At 37.0% G+C, this 16,806-nt stretch overlaps 1 protein-coding gene across 1 annotated transcript in view; it reads left to right on the top strand.

Annotated features, from left to right (window-relative positions):
- CDCA2 (cell division cycle associated 2) overlaps positions 1-16,806 on the top strand; it is a 45,984-nt gene that overhangs the window by 17,045 nt on the left and 12,133 nt on the right. Inside the window, exons 7-13 of the mRNA XM_079139031.1 lie at positions 184-268; positions 2,725-2,936; positions 5,374-5,458; positions 6,233-6,477; positions 8,227-8,302; positions 9,427-9,515; positions 10,866-11,003. Coding sequence (XP_078995157.1) covers positions 184-268; positions 2,725-2,936; positions 5,374-5,458; positions 6,233-6,477; positions 8,227-8,302; positions 9,427-9,515; positions 10,866-11,003 — 930 coding nt within the window. The remainder of the gene's footprint in view (positions 1-183; positions 269-2,724; positions 2,937-5,373; positions 5,459-6,232; positions 6,478-8,226; positions 8,303-9,426; positions 9,516-10,865; positions 11,004-16,806) is intronic.

Below are 16,806 nucleotides of genomic sequence, written 5' to 3'. Positions count from 1 at the left end.
GATACAGTTAAGTTGAATACTCCTCTGTTAGTTTCCTGTACACTTTGAGTTTGTTAGATAATAAAGGTGATTGAACACCAAATTTTCAGGTAATCCATAATGCCTACTAAAATCTGCATCAGGTTTCAGTTATACCGTATATAATAAAATATGTTTCTTTACTTTTTAACTGTTTTCTCTAAGAAATCATCTGAACTTGGTTCAAGCCAGCCTGGATGTGTAGTGAAAGAATCTTTTTGCTGTGTAGTGCTCCCAGAGGCCTCAAGTGGTAAGTAGAGAATTTTCTTTAGTATTTTTGCTGGTTGCCCCATTCCATAGACATTTTTGATTTGTGTACTTACACACTAAAACTTGGGAACGCTAACATCATCCACTACTTTTTTTTACGAACTCTCAAATTACTAGTAGGGATGTTTTGGAATTATTGGAATGTGAGCGATTTATTTTTTGAACTTCCATCTTAATTGGTGAAGTATTTCCAAGCTAATAGAATATAATACAAAGAGTAGGGCCTACAAATATATTAACAAGTTTATTTTTTTAGAGAAGAACCATATATAAATTGTGCTACTTATTTCTCTTTTTAAGGATACCGAAAGAGTCTTAATAGGATGTAGAAGTTATTTGTCCTTTCCCCAAATCAGTTTGTTTGTATTGAAAGTTGCTACCAAGGTTTCAGGTTTGCTTTTATCCTGCCTGGTTGTTTTTTTTTTTTTTTTTTTTTTTTTTTTTTTTTTTTAATAAAACTCTGGTGGGACATAGTTGTATATTGCTTTTTTATTCATTCTAATAATTTTTTAGTTGCAGTGTTTATTAGCTCAGTAAAGTTTCAAGTAATTATTGATATGGTTTGATTTACATCCACAATTTTATCATACATCTTCCAGTTTTTTGTTCTTCTCTGTTCTGGCCATCTTTGGATTTATTTGAATATGACTTTTTAGAATTCCATTTGAATTTATTGACTTTTACATAGGTTACATCCTTTTTTATTGTTGCTCTGGGACTACAACATACATTCTTTGCTTCTCATAGTCTTTTACAATTAGTATTATACAAGTTCATACAGAATATAGAAATTTACCAATTTTATAGCTCCATTCCTACCCCTCACCATGACTTTTTAGTTCTTGTACTGTAGGTGTCATATAATATATTTACTTTACTGTAATCCTGTAGCTGTTACAAATTTTTGTTTTAAATATTTAAGAGGGGAGCTCGCCTTCTATATCTGCCTAGTGGATACCATTTCTGCTCTTCTTCATCCTTTTCTAAAGATCAAGTTTCCCTCTGGAATTTTCCCTTACCCTGAAAAGGAACTTCTTTAGCATTTTTTGTAGTGAGTGTCTGCTCTGACTTTTAAATTTTTAATCCTAAAAAGGATGCCTGCCTTGTGGCTAAGGACAGCCAGCTTATGAGCTTGTCTCCATGATGACATAAGCCCCTCTTGCCTCCTTACCAGTTCTGTTTGCTTTACTGTCATATGACTTTGCTTAGGAGTGACATAGTCTATAAGTAGTTTGAAGTGTAGCTAATAAAAATTGTCATTTTACCAGTCACCTTACTTTACCATCTATCTGAAGTGGTCATATCATAATAAAGGTCAAAATTCCATTTGAGCATCCTATTAAGCTACCCAAAAGTTCTGCAGTGAGGCAGGAAAAGACGGTCTGCTGTGGCAGTGGGGCCTGTTACTGGAGGCTAATGCCGACTCACGTTTTATACTCTCTGGCTGTTTGGTTCTTCCCAAGATGTCATGTTTCAGACAGTGTGCCTCCAAAGAAGAGTAAAACAATCTTGTAAAATGAGATAGAAAGCCCTTTGTTAAGGGGGCACCTGGACAGGAGGCCTGCATGATACCTCCAATCTCTGTCTTATCCTCGCGACTTCCTCCATTTTAACCACTTATCTGGAAATCCAAGGCGATCAGTCTCTGCCTCCTCTGTACTGCTGCAGGAATGTGGAACAGTCGGGCTGCTGGTAACCTCCTGTGTGTCTCGGCACTGCTCGTCTGACCCTGCTGTTGGTCACTTCACACTCTTACTTCTTTGTTCCTTCATGCTTCCTAGGCTTTCCCTTGCTGCCTTTTTTTTTTTTTTTACTTTATAATTTATTTCTCATAAACAAGAATAAATTTTTATTTAAATGTCTCAGAATTTTTCCTTTATAGTCGGAATTCCTTATGCATAAATAACTAGAATAAAATTCAGATTTAACTGGGTTCTTGCATTTACCAATGCAGAATCCACAGGTGTGACAGATTGACTTTGGTTTGGTTTGATAATCTTACCTGCTTCTCCTTTCCACCTCCCTTGCATATTGCAGTGCCTCTGATTTTCAACAGTAAAATTGCTCAGTACTCAGTGGTTTGCTCAGGTTAGTTTTACAGTACAGTGATAGTATCATGAGCAAAGGTAAGCTAGCAGTGTTTGGCTCATCCAGTGTGCCTTTCTCCATCTCTGAACTGAATTTCTATGGTAGCCAACACCTCTTACTTGCTTTTTACCTTTAGTAGTCAGTTTTGAATTACAATACTGATGCCACTTCTCTGTCTACGCTTTTTATATGTCCAAATTAAATCCAGATGTTACTCCCTGAGGAGGATGCATAAAGGGTTGAATTTCTTCATAGCACGTTATTGTCTTTGCAATACATCAAATATTTTTGGTCTAAAACAAGTAGATTTGGACATCTTCCCCCATCTCAGTCACGTGTTCATCTTAGGATGCAAGGTTTCTGACTGGGTAGAGGGCACGGGATCGAACAATGCTGTTTCACCTGATACACTGACAGCAGAAGCAAGCTCAAACACAGTCCTCGAGGTCAAGTCACCAACTACCACTGTGAGCAGAAGGGACATTCCATCCACTGAGACCTTTGTACTTCGTTCTGTATTGAAGAAACCTTCTGGCAAGCTGTTTGCAGAGAACTTACAGGTAAGAAGAGAGTCATATTTCCTAAAGCAAATGAGTAAAAATTAATTTTTCTTCAAAGCATACCTCTGAAATGTCATGTGTCATACTAGTGTAAAAGGAAATGTGTCTTACATTTCATCAATCAGTTAATCGTAATTAGTGTGTCAGTCTGTTACCTGTCTATCCAAAATATTTGGTCTTAAAAATAAGTCTTACAACCTCTGGGCACAGTGGCACACTCCTGTAATCCCAGCTACTCGGGAGGCTGAGACAGGAGGATCGAGTGTTCAAAGCCAACCCCAGCAAAAGTGAGGTGCTAAGCAACTCAGTGAGACCCTGTCTCTAAATAAAATAGAAAATAGGGCTGGGAATGTGGCTCAGTGGCTAATTGCCCCTGAGTTCAATCCCTGGTAAATGACCCTCTGCGCCCCCCACCCCCAAAAAAAGTCTTACAACCAAACTTTTTCCTTTTTTCTTTGGTTCAGTATTTATTACAAATAGTATTGCAGTGAATGTTTCTATACACATTCCCATAGTATTTTTGTGATAATTTCTAGAAACCAGATCCTTTCATTGTCATCTTGGAGCTTGTGGAAATGCAGCCTCTCAGGCCCTACTCAAGAGTAAGCATTAGAACCTTTGTCTACTCAAGAAACCCGGGTGATTGATGGGCATTGTAAAGCCAAACTTGTTTCTCTAAGCTTAGCTAATATGAGAAAAGAGGAAGCTGGTGGGAAGTAGGTGGTAATCATTGAGTAGTATCTCTGGACAGTTCTGATATCTGTACAGCAGTATGCTCCAGGACAGGATTAACCCCATTGGGCGTGTATGTTAGCCTTGGAGGTTGTTCAGTGAACCCAGGTAAGAGTGATGTTAGGTTGATAGAGGAGGTTCAGGAGTCAGTGCCTATTGTCAGATTCTGACTCAAAAATGTAATAACTGAGCAAATTATTTAACCTTTTCTTGCCCATGTTTCCTTACCTATGGAAGGACATTATTAGTAACTCCCTTACCAGGTAATTTGAGCATTCAATAGGATGACAATATGAAATTAGCACCAGTGTCTGGTACATCAGAAATACAAATATTTTTTCAATCCATGTGCGTTTTAACATACAGTTATGCCAGTAGACCTATTTCTAAAGTCAAAATGAAGTAATTACCTTCTGTCTACATAGTCAGTTGCTGTTTTAAATGTTTTATCAGCTTTTTTGGTTAAAGAACTCATTTGGATCTCTAATACTGCACTATTTATTTGTATCTTTTGTTTAACTTCTCAGAGAGATAACATCTTAATGATACGTAAAATTGTTATTAAAAGTATTATACAACAAACATCGGGTCCTGCCACTAGATTGAAAGGAAGGCATATACAACTGACGGTCTGTTTATTAAGCTGGCCCATGTTGCTTGGCTTACAAAATTCAAGTTATTTGCTAACTTTCATGGTTGCTTTAATTAAAAATAAATCCAAAGGTAACAGTGAATTTTGTGTGTATGTTAACTTGCTTCAGTTTTGGTATGTACATTTTCCTGGTTGGGAAAGAGAACTGACTTGAGACACAGCAGGTTAAGGAGGTTGGTCTGGGGCAGAACTATTTTTAGCACATGCTGCTCTTGGGATGGGTATAATGGAGAAAAGGAAACACTCAAGAAAAATGAGTGGGTTGAGGCTATACAAGTAGGTGGTGATTCAGAGGGGACTTTGATCCAGACCACAGGCCTGTCTGGCTTGGAAAGCTCCAGCAGCCCTGTGTTCACTTGGCCTTTCTACAGGGCTTATAGTCTTCCTCCTTTCTAACTTGCCTCTCTCTTCTTTTCATTTGGATAAACATGGACAAAAGCTGGCTTCTTTCCTGTGATGAAGACAGGAAATTTGAGCACTTTAAGGTGCAATTCTCATGTTTAAAAGATAAACACCCTGTTAACTCATTTATCTGTTTCGTTTTTTTTTCTTGTTTTAATGCAGTTCTTATACTTCAGACTACTTGTGTAGTCTGCCTCGTTCTACACCAGCTATAACTATAATTCTAGCCATTCACATTTTCCTTAATTTCGTTTGCTAGATTAGAGATGGAATGATTGAATTTAACCCACACTTTGGGATTTCTGTTCTTTAATTTTGGCTTAAAATAATGTATGCAAAGTAATGTGTAGAGAACCCATTTTTCCTTTGTGCCTGATATCATGATCATTTTCAGTACTATACTGTCTGCCCTTGACAGAAAAACTTCAAAATTGCATTCTTTTCTTTTTTAACATATATATTAATTTCCTTAGCAATTTTATGTCATTTTCAGGGTACAGTTCTTATCCATGTTGAATTAAATTTATTCTCATCTATTTCATGTTTTTATGTCAATTTTACAATGACTCGTTCACATATCAAAATTTCCATTTTTAATAACTGTATACATTTCTTCATAGAGAATTACTCATTGGTTATCACTTTGTTTAGGAACACCATGACAACCTCTGTGATGATTTGATTCACCCAAGCTTAATCTCAGATCTTTCAAACTGTTGCAAAGAACGAAAAGCAGGTAAGAAATTCATATTTATTTTTAAGCCTGAGGGCATCATTTTCTTATTAACAAAATCTAATGTATCAGATTTTCTGTGATCCACTAATGCTTTGATGCTCCTAAAATTACATAGGAACAAAAGATGTTTGGGAGGGTCAAATGTCTTGGAGAGCTTCAGAATTCGTCTGAGGCTGGGTGTGTAGCTCAGTGGTAGCTGACCCAGCATGGTTGGGGCCCTAGGTTCTATCCCCAGCACTGCAAAAAAGAAAATTTTTTTTATCTGTCTATTTCACCTATATCCATTTTATATAATGGTGGAATTATAAAGTACTTTATATATGTGTGTATGTATGTGTGTGTGTGTGTGTGTGTGTGTGTGTGTGTGTATATATATATATATATATATATATAAAATCGGGGGGGGGTACCAGGGATTGAATTCAGGGACACTTGACTACTGAGCCACATCTGCAACCCTATTTTGTATTTTATTTAGAGACAGGGTCTCACCGAGTTGCTTAGCACCTCACCGTTGCTGAGGCTGGCTTTGAACTCGCAATCCTCCTGTCTCAACTTCCTGAACCACTGGGATTACAGGCCGTACCACCGTGCCCTGCCAAAACTTTATATTTAATTTTATAAATTTTCAAGGTATTTATGCAAAATTACACTTTAAAATCTGTGCCATATTCTCTTTGCCATTTTGGGTTTGCTCTGCGAACCATCTTTTTTGTTATGAAAACAATAAAAGAAACATGGCTTAATTTTTTAACATATTACTATTATTTGTAGAAGATCAAGAAAATTTTAAAACACCAGCCTTTCTAAGTGTGAGGAAGAGGAAGAGAGTTACTTTTGGAGAGGATCTAAGCCCAGAAGTGTTTGATGAATCTTTGCCAGCAAATACTCCCCTGCGTAAAGGAGGAACGCCTGTCCGACAAAAGAATTTGAGCAGTGGCAGTCCCCTGCTACTTGAGCAGTCACCAGTTCCTGAGCAATTGCCTCAACCAAATTTTGATGACAAGGGAGAAAATCTTGTAAGTGTGACAAGCATGGAATGAGCTTGTTTGTATTTTCTTCAGGTCGTACCTGTTTTGTATGAGCAGTAGTTATGCTTTGAAGTCATGAGGTAGACTGAACGAGGAGTCATGTTTCTCATTAATCTAGTTTCTATGTAGTTTTTTCCCTATTTTTCCTTCTTATAAACAATACGTTCATGATACCTTGTACATAGCATATCTCATGGGGACTTCACTGCAATCGATTGTAAGATGTACCATTGCTTTATATCTCACTAAAAGAAAGTGCTGAAAATTAAAAACACCATGAATTGTAAGATGTACTAAGATTTCGTAGGACTGAAATATGAAAGAAAACCATCTTAGAATTGAAATACTGCAAAAATTCCTGAATTTTTAAAATTGAACACATGCAAAATAATTAGTAAACCTTTATCACACTAATGAGGAAAAAGGAAGAAAAATTGTCCATATTAGGAAGGAAAGAAGTGACACAGCTCTATATCTTGACAAATATTAAGGGGTAATAATGGAATTATTATGGTTTGGATATGAGGTATGAGACAATGCAAGTAAGTTTAGAGGTAAAATGATTGGGTTATGAGCGCCGTAAACTAGGCTGGTAGTAGGCTGTGGCTGGAGGAGGCAGGGCTCTGGGTGCGAGCCTTTGGGGCATGTATTTGTCCCTGGTAAGCAGAGCTCTCCCTACTTCCTCTTGCCATGTCTGAGCTACTTTCCTCCCCTGCACCTTTCCTCCTTGATGGTCTGCCTCACCTCAGGCCTAAAACAATGGAGTCTGCCATCTGTGGACTAAGACCTCTGAAACTGAACTCCAAATAAACTTTTTCCTCCTCTGAAATTGTTCTTGTCAGGTCTTTGGTCACAACAATGAAAAAGCTGACTAAAACAGAAAATATTTTGTTAACAGACTGAGAAAAACCTATGATCATCTCAGTAGATGTGGAAAAAACATTTGACAAAATCCAGCATCCATTTCTGGAAGAAAAAAAAAAAAGAATTGTAGCAAGCTGATAACAAAAGGATAGATATTTCTTCAGTTTTATCTATGAAGTGCATGGTCCGAACACCACGGCAATTAATGTGGGAAGGATTTGCTATGTTCGTGTTGCCACTTTATCCTGAAGTTCCATGAATAATATTGTGATGTTAGATTCTATTTATTAATAGATTTTCTTTCTTACTTTGCAGACTTGAGACAAAGGTTTTTGTGAGTTTGTTTTTTGATGGTAGTAGATATTGAACCCAGGGCCTCACACATGCAAGATTAGTGCTTTGCCAGTAAGCTACCTCCTCAGCCCTTTTAAAAATTTTTTTTGAGATTGGGTCTTTGTAAGTTTCCCAAACTGGCCTCAAATTTGTGATCTCCTGCCTCACCCTCCTGAGTAGCTGGAATTACAGGAGGGTGTCACTATGCCTAGCATGATGTGAGATTTTAAATAAACCAAAAAGTAGCATCATTAAATCATTAGGAAACTTTCACTTTTTAATGAAAATTTTGGTTTATTTTGGTGGATTATAATTACTGAACATGGTTCATTATAAAGGTGATTGTTCAGTATTATAAAGTACATGTATTTTTAAATATGATATTTTTGTTTTACTTCAACTTCTCTTTAATCTTATTTGTCATCTTTGCAATTCCTCTTACCCAAATAAGTCACTTTTTCTTTTAGGCACATTATTTATATATTAACTGAATTTAAAGATATTTAATTTCTGTTCTTCCCTTTCCCCTCCTTTGTTTAGGAAAACATAGAACCATTTCAGGTATCATTTGCCGTTCTGAGTCCTAGTAAATCTTCAGTTTCTGAGAGTCTCCCAGGTATGACTAGTTTATCTTATAATCACACTGTTTTCAATAGGTGAAATGTAATCTCTGTTTTCTTTTAAAATTTTTGTATTTGTTACAGCAATGTACGCCTGGTTAAACAAAACAAAACAACAACAACAAAAAAAACTACCACTATAGTTTAAAAAAGTTTATGGAAAGTTGCTTATCTATCCCTTTCCAAGTCCTCTAATCACCCATATTTAACTTTCTGAGGTGGAAATAAAGTCTTGAACATCCTATTTTCCAATTCTATTGGACTCTCCACTCTTAAGTGTCAACAGTAAGCTCCTGTCATGTTTTGTGCAACTGGAATGATTTGAATTGTAAGATAAGTGTTCTTAAAGATCCATACTCATCAATATTAGCATGGTGTTTTTGGCACATGTACTTCCAAGGACTTTTATCTTTTATAATCATGATAAGGCAGCAGACAGAGATTGCTCCTAGCTCTTCTCATAAACCAGGACTTACTTAGTAAATGCTATGGAATGGGAACCTTTACTCAACCTTTACTTCCCTGGTTGCAATCCTTTAATGACTTCTTGTTGACACCAACCAGCTCATGAGCACAGAATCCAAGCCATATATTATTAAGTTAGCACTAAAATTTGAGCTGTAGTCTTATCACTTTCCCAAGTCTGTGCTCTTGAATTCATTAACTACTTTTTTATTTATACTATAAAATCAATCATATCAAAGTTTTCCTAACCCTCTTAAAATTAAGTAAAATAAATTAAGTAAAATATATTCATGGTTATCTTAATGCTATTACAGTTTCCTTCTACGAAATATAGTTTGGAATAAATGGATATCTATGTAAATAACATGCATTTATCATATGTATATATATATTTATTGTGGTATAATTTTGTCTGTTAGCATATGTTAAGCAGTCACCACAGAAAGTGGTTATATTCAGAAGCTTAAAGTATTCTGAATTTTTAGATCTCAAAAATTATTCTTGGTAATTATGTACATCTAAATTATTAATTTAATTATTTAATTATTATTAAATTATGTACGTGAGTGTTATCTTAAAGACTTCAGTTTTTCCAAAATTTGGTTCACGTTATTTTGTGGTAGCCACTTGATTTTGTTTGTGTCTTGCTTATCAGGCACTGATACCTTTAGTTCTTCAGATAACCATGAGAAAGTATCCTCCCATAGGATTGGTAGACTAACACGGACTTCTGACAGGAGAAGTGTAAGTGTTTATATTAAATCTTACAATATAGTTTTTTCTATTTTCATATCAAATGATATTGGGTAAAAGCTTAATTGTGTCATTAAAAATTAATGGCATCCATTAAGTTACTACCTTAAACAGCCACTCATTTTTCTATCCTGAAGGATTTACCAGTTCTGGATATTTATTGTAAATCCAGTCGTCTAGATTTAGTCTGGTGTGGCTGGCAGTTCATCCGTCTTGTAGCATATATTGGTACTTCATTTGTTTTTATGGATGAATAATATCCTATTGTATGACTAGACTACATTTTCTTTATCCATTCATCAGTTGATAGGTATTTAGGCTGCTTTTACTTTTTTTCTATGATGAATAATGCTACTGTAAATATTTGTGCTGGAATTTTGACAGGGATTGTATCAAATCTTAAAATACACTTTGGAAAATTTTTTTCATTTTAACAATACATGGAACATTTCTCCATTTGTTTAATGTTCTTTATTTCCTTTGAGCAATGCTTCATATCTTCCAGGGTATTAAATGACATGTTAAATTTATTTTTACAATTTTATGCTTTTGATGCCATAACGAATGAAATTGTTTTCATAATTTCATTTTTGGTCTTCTTAATGCTAGTACATAGAAATAAAACCAATATTTTTATACTGAAAAAAATTAAGCCTTATTTTACCCAGCATGTAATCCAGCGTAATAATGTTTACTAACTTTATTTTAATTAATTCTGTTAGAAGAAAAATCCACTAAAACACGTGCTTTCAAAATTGTTAAAGTGAAGGGGAATCCCTTTGAAATTTTTAAGATCTGTATAATTTTATGAATTTTATTGAGATGAATGTGGAGATTAGCCTGTAATTAACAGCTGGAAAATGACATAAGTACCACACTTCTTAAACTGCACTTCAATTTGACACTTAGTTTCAACTGAAAATTATAAGCATAACTCATTGAATGCAAGCCTTTTTCTGTCATTTTAAATTACATTAAATTGGATTTTTGTCTATCACATGATAGTGTATAAACATTTGCTTTAATGTCATAGAACTTTTAGCTGATAATATAAGCCCATAATTCAAACATAGATAACCTTACAGTTCAGTTTTATTTCCCGTAACCCAACAATATTTAGGTGCTAAATTGTAGGTTCTCTATAAATATTTGAATGAATAAATCATCATTTTCCTTATTTGAATTTTAGTTAAAATTTCCCTAATGGAATTTGTGAATTAAGAAGAAATGGGATGTAAAATGGTGGGAACATCATGGGAAAAGGAATAATAGTGAGAGCTTTACGTTCAAAATATAACTGATTGTCCTCTTTGGGATCCTTTCTTTAAATTTTTCTTGCAGCAATTGATCAGTTTTGCAGAAGAGAATGTTTGCAACTTATATAATGCAGAACCTCAGTCTTGTAAGGAAAAGAAAATTAATAGGAGGAAGTCTCAACAAACGAAGTGCAGGAACAGAGTGCTTCCTAAAAAGAATCAGGTAAGTGTAATTTTTAAAGACATAATAGGGAGGACTGTATTTCTTATTTCTCAGACAGGGAAGAGTGCACCATCTGCTATTTGTTGGACCTCTTTTCTAGGCACAGGGTCACTTGGTCTCAGTCTTCCTTAGTACTTCCAGTCATCCCAGATGCCTTCGCTATCTGTGTGCATGGCTGCTCTAACTCCTCTATCTCAGTCCTTTATCCTCTCCACTTGGAGGATCTGGACTGCACTTCTCTGAAGTCACTCACTCCCTCTGCCGCACCTGCAGCTTGTTACTACCTTACATGTTCCTGTTTCTGTAAATACGCACTTGCATAGCTCCTTCTCTGATGCCAGCCTCCTGTCCATTCCCCTTCCTTCCTTCCTTTCTTTCTTTTTTGGTCCTTGTTGTAGATGGACAGCATCCTTTATTTTATTTGCTTATTTCTGTATGTGGTGCTGAGGATGGAACCCAGTACCTTGTGCGTGCTAGGCAAGTGCACTGCCCCTAAGCCCCAGCCCCAGCCCCAGCCCTCCTCTTTCCCTTTCTTATGTGTCTGTTTTACTAATCATCATCTGACCCCTCTTTACTCTCCAGCTTTTAGATACCCGTGATTTCACATTTCTCTCTCCTTTCTGAACTTCTTGAACTGTTTTCAACAGTTCTTGTCATTCATCTCAATTCTGTGTCTTTTTCATTTCACTTTATTAGTCTAGCAAAATTTCAGCTCTGGATTAATTATACCCTCTAGAGATGGAACAGGTACTACTACAGGTGTTGGGGGCAGGTACTACTACAAATCAGGATTTCATCTGTTGTCTGAAATGGCACAGTCACATTGGTGAAGTGGCAGCAAATTACCTTTTAAACTTAATTATTTTTCCAAGGTATTTAGTGATTTACTAAAATTCATACATGCTTTTTAGTCCTTTTCTCACTTGATATAATTAGACACTCTATTAGAGGTAAATTTTTTCCGAATCCATCCTTAACTATATTCCTTAGAATTCTCTTTGCCCTTATAAATTGTTTATTTTCTAGCTGGGTGGTTCTGTATGTAGCATGGTTAATAATCACATTTTAAGACCAAATTGCCTGGTCCATAAACATGTTCGATTACCTTCTAAACATATCTTCTCAAACTATCTTAAAAGCATTTATAATCAACATTTCCAAAAACAAACTCATCAGTTTCATACACCCCACACATACACACTCACACACATCCACACACAAAACCGTAAATTTCCCTCCTCCGCCATTCTCAGTTGAATGGCACAGATACTTGTGAATCATAGAATCCAGTAGAAATTGTAAGTTTTCCAGGTTTGTTTCCTTTTTTAGGTCAAGCTTTTAATAAACTGTTTAAAGATCCTTTTGCTGAAAAAAATACACAGAAATCAAAAAACATGCATATAACTTACTGCATTAGAAATTGATTTTCTTCATATCTACACTTTAACAGTTTCAAAATCTGTGCATTTCCTCATATCAAATCAATGGCCAGGAGGTTCAAGGATTGTGCATGAGGTTGCACCAACCCTTTTCAAGACCCTGTTGAATTAATCTATGTAATAAAAATAATACACTTAGAATAGTAATGAGAAGAGGAAAGGCATGAGAAAGGGTATTAAGCAACAGATGACAGCCTTCAATGAATTTCTAGAAGACAAAGCAGATGGGAACATGTTGACAGATAGAAGAGGTGGAAATATTTGCAGCTCAGAATGTGCTAGGAGAGAACTAGAGAGATGTGGGAACCAGCCCGCTTATGGGAATCCCAAGAGACTCTGGGCCCAGAATTGGCAGGTATAATGGATGGTGAGAATGAGAAGTGGTATTATTAAAAAAAAAAAAAAAAAAAAAAAAAAAAAAAAAGATTAGTTGAAGTCCTATCTGTGGAATAGTTTGCACCAGTTGGTATGCCACCCCGCTTCCACCCTGATGCTCAGAACAGATGTTGTCGTCTAGGTTATGGCATTTGAAAAGTCCTACAATCTTGACAGCCAGCTCTTACCCTAAAGCAAAGCCTGATAATTGATACCCCTATACTGCCTTGCCCCTTAGCCCACACAGAGTTCCTAGGTAGTTTCCATGTAGGAAAGGGACTAAGCTAGAAAGTGTGGAAACCCACACTCATTTACCCATTCTTTTCTTAAATAAGAATCAGATTATTGAGTGGAACCAATAACATGAAAGAGACAAGATCCATACTAGGGAGCTTCTCTGACCCCAGAGATACAGGTTATTGAGGGAATGAAAGAAATACAGATGAATCAACAAATAGATTATTTTATACTTGGATTTCAGAGAAAAAAATCTGTATAAAACTAAGATAGGGATGCTTTTTAAAAGGAACAGAAAAGTAATTGTGAAAATAGAAAATTTTGGAGGTTGGGGATAGCTCCAAGATAGTGCTGCCAGCCTGGATGTGGGGTGTACCCCCAAGGTTATTGTTAACGTAGGAATTTTCAGAGGTAAAATAATTAGCTCACGAGAGAGCCGTAACCTAATTGATCCATCCTAGTTTGAATGGACTGCCTGGGTGATACCTGCAGGCAGGCAGGGCATGGCTGGAGGAAGTGTGTTATTGGGGGCGTGCCCTGGTAAGGCGCATATTCCCTGCAGCCCCTTTCCGCTCTCCCTCTCTCTGCTTTCTGAACCTACCATGAACTGAATAGTTTCCTCTGCTGGGCTCTTCTATGATGTACTGCTTAACCTTGAGCCCAGAGCAATGGAGTCAGCCATCTGTGGACTAAATCTCTGAAACCACGAGCCCCAAATAAACTTTTCCTCTCTAAGTTGTTCTTGACAGGTATTATGGTCACAGCAGTAAAGATCTGACTAAAACATATATATTCTGTTATACGGATTTCAAAGGAAAGAAAAATCTGTGTAAAACTAAGAAAAGGATTCTATGAAAAAGGAACAGAGAAAAAATAATTGTAAAAATAGAAAATTTTGGAGGTTGAGGATGGCTCTAAGACAGTGCTGCCAGCCTGCATCTGTCCAGTGGCTCCACTGCTGAATATCCCACTCAGCCCCTCTGAGCCAGTGGCCCTCAATAAGGGTCTAGGCCCTTGCACCTGCAGAAGTGGTCACAGCATCTCCTGTAGGTCACCTGTGCTGAGGCAGAGATGGATGAGCTGGCAAATGGCTGACATCCACCCAGTTTAAGAGCAGAGCCAGCAGCACTGTGTGTGAGGGTGTTGATTCAGGTAAACTCTACTTGGTCCCGACAGATCTAAATGCTCCCAGCAGGAAGGATCTGAAATGCAGAGACTACCACCATTTCCTCATGGTCAACATTGTCCTCTCAGGTTATGTGGGCTCTGTGCCCACTAATTGCACAGGGTTCTACTGCTGTACCTGACAGGTTCACAGCAGGACAGCAATTGATCTAGAGACCACCATGGTGAATTCACGGTAGCTGCTTTTTGTAGAAAAGTTGGAGCTGGGGTCCCCAGTGGCCAGCAAATGTTACCAGGGTGACAGCATGTTAGAGCAATTGTCCAGGAAGCAGGAGAAACCCAGAGATTTAAATAGTCCAGAAGCCCCATGTGGTATCCTCAAGTTCAGTGATATGTGCACATTTCTCCTTTCAGTCTCCTGTTTGCAGATATGAGACAGCGCTATCAGATAGTACTTTAGAGTAACTTTTCCTGCTGTCTGAACTTTCTAATTTTAGATAGTCACGTTCCACATTTGAATTCCACATGGGGGATATTTGGTACTATTAGGGTCATCATATTGCTAATGTAAAAATAGCAACCTAAGGGCTGGGGTTGTAGCTCAGTGGCAGAGCATATGCAAGATACCACAAAACTAAAAATATAAAGGTTCCACCAGCACCACAAAACTAAAAATATAAAGGTATTGTGTTCATCTGCAACTTAAAAAAAAAAAAAAAAAGAATAGCAACCTAGAAAATAAAGAAGAAAATATCTGGGTAAAAAGACCAGATCAAAAGGAATATAGCAAGGTAACAGGTAACCTTTGAGAGATTTGAAAAAGAGACAAGGATTCATTACCTCTGCCTTTGTGATCCTGAGACCAGAATTGCCCAGTGGCATCTTGTAAGACATGTTTGTAGTGGTGTTCCCACCAACATGACCAGAGGCTGTGTCTCAGATAAACCCCATCATGGTGCTTTCTGCTCTGCCTTCTTTAAAGAGCAATTCTAGAAAAAGCAACAGGGAGAATGACTTTGCTGGTGAGGCCAGGCCATCTAGAAAGGTAGCAACACTGGGTGACAGGCTGTCAGGAATTCTTGCACCTATTTCTGTTAAATTGATCACTCTTCATTTCAGAATTCAGTTTGAAGTTACTTGATATTGTGTTAATTCTACTGTTTGCCTGATAACTGAATAAAAATAAAAGCATTGAATGATTCAGATATAAAATTTAATAGGCAGCTAGAGAAAAAGTTAAGTCTCCCAGAAGGAAGAGCAAAAGACAGCCTAGATAATCATAAGAGACAAGGAAAAGGAATCTAGGAGACTTCAAAGGATCTCAAACAGACGGGAGAAAATAGAGTGGAAGAAATCAGCCAAAATAAAAGATCTAACAGAACTGGAAAAGGAGTTTTCAAACTGAAAGAGCTCACTGAATGCCAGGTCCAATTAAACAAAGAGCCCAGTAAATCTTAATAATAAAGACTAATGAGAAAAGTGAAGTTTTCCTACAGAGAAATGAAAATTTGAATGGCATCAAGTTTAGCAGAAGCCAGAGTGCTGGAAGGTCACTCGACAGAACATTTAAAGCTTGGAGGAAACTTCATTTCAGCTCAGTGTTCTGTTGCCAGGCTGACTTTCAATGAAGCGTGAAAGAAAAAGACATTGAGACATTCAAGGACTCTGAAAATTATTCTCCTTCTTTTGGATATTACTGGAGGAGATACTCTAGCAAATTGAGGAAGCAAGCTTGAGAAATCAGGACACCGTGACTGGAGCAAGACAGGAGAGCAGCTCAAAGGAAATCACTGATTGTTCAGCCAGCCCAGAAGAGCAGCCAGACCAAATGTGAGCAGGAATAAAGAGTTACTCCAGGGAAAGGTCTCTGAATGGAAAAACAAAAGAACCTGTGGTTGAGAAATGAAAGGAATGTTGCCCAATGAAGAAATGATAATTATATGCCATTTCAAATAAAAGTCTGTGACAAAAATTTGGAGCAGATGTGAAGCTAAGTAGTTAGTGAGATTTCAAGCAATAATGGAGAATAAGGAAAGGTAAATTGTATAGTGCCAGGAACCATCTCACAAGGGTCCAGGAAAAAAGAACATGGGCAGAGCAGTGGCAAGTGCTTATAGTCTGTAACTGTGTAGGTGAGTCCTTTCTACTCAGGATAAAGCTTGAACAACTTGGTTGTTGCACAGTACAATATAAACTTTAATCAGATTATGATGAGGAGGAAGATCGAAGCAGAGATTTTAGCACTGACAGTCCAGTGAGTGATAGGGCAGGCTCTGCAGCTGGAGCCCTGGTTCTTAGGCCTGGCTTCACCACACCTACCAATGGACTGTGAGGCAAGATTCTTGACTCGGGTTTGTAAAGTGGTGGTGGTGAATGCACATTCTTAGAAGCTTGTCAATGTCAACAAGGTGTGTGCCAGAATGTGAGGCCATGGTAAGCACTGTGGGTATTAGAATTATCATCTTACAAATTCAGGATAATATGTTAAAAATAGTGAAAGACAGTTGTTCAAATTTAACCAATAGAAGAACCAAAACTAACTAACATAGGAAAAAATCCTTATCTTTCAATACAGGAAGTCAACAGGTACCTAAAATCATTAAATTAGAAGTAGCCTTAGAATCAAA

Source organism: Sciurus vulgaris, assembly GCF_902686455.1.
Source record: "Sciurus vulgaris genome assembly, chromosome: 5".
NCBI classification, from domain to species: domain Eukaryota; kingdom Metazoa; phylum Chordata; class Mammalia; order Rodentia; family Sciuridae; genus Sciurus; species Sciurus vulgaris.
The sequence above is the reverse complement of the archived record's forward strand: the minus strand, read 5'-3'. Positions and strand labels throughout refer to the sequence as shown.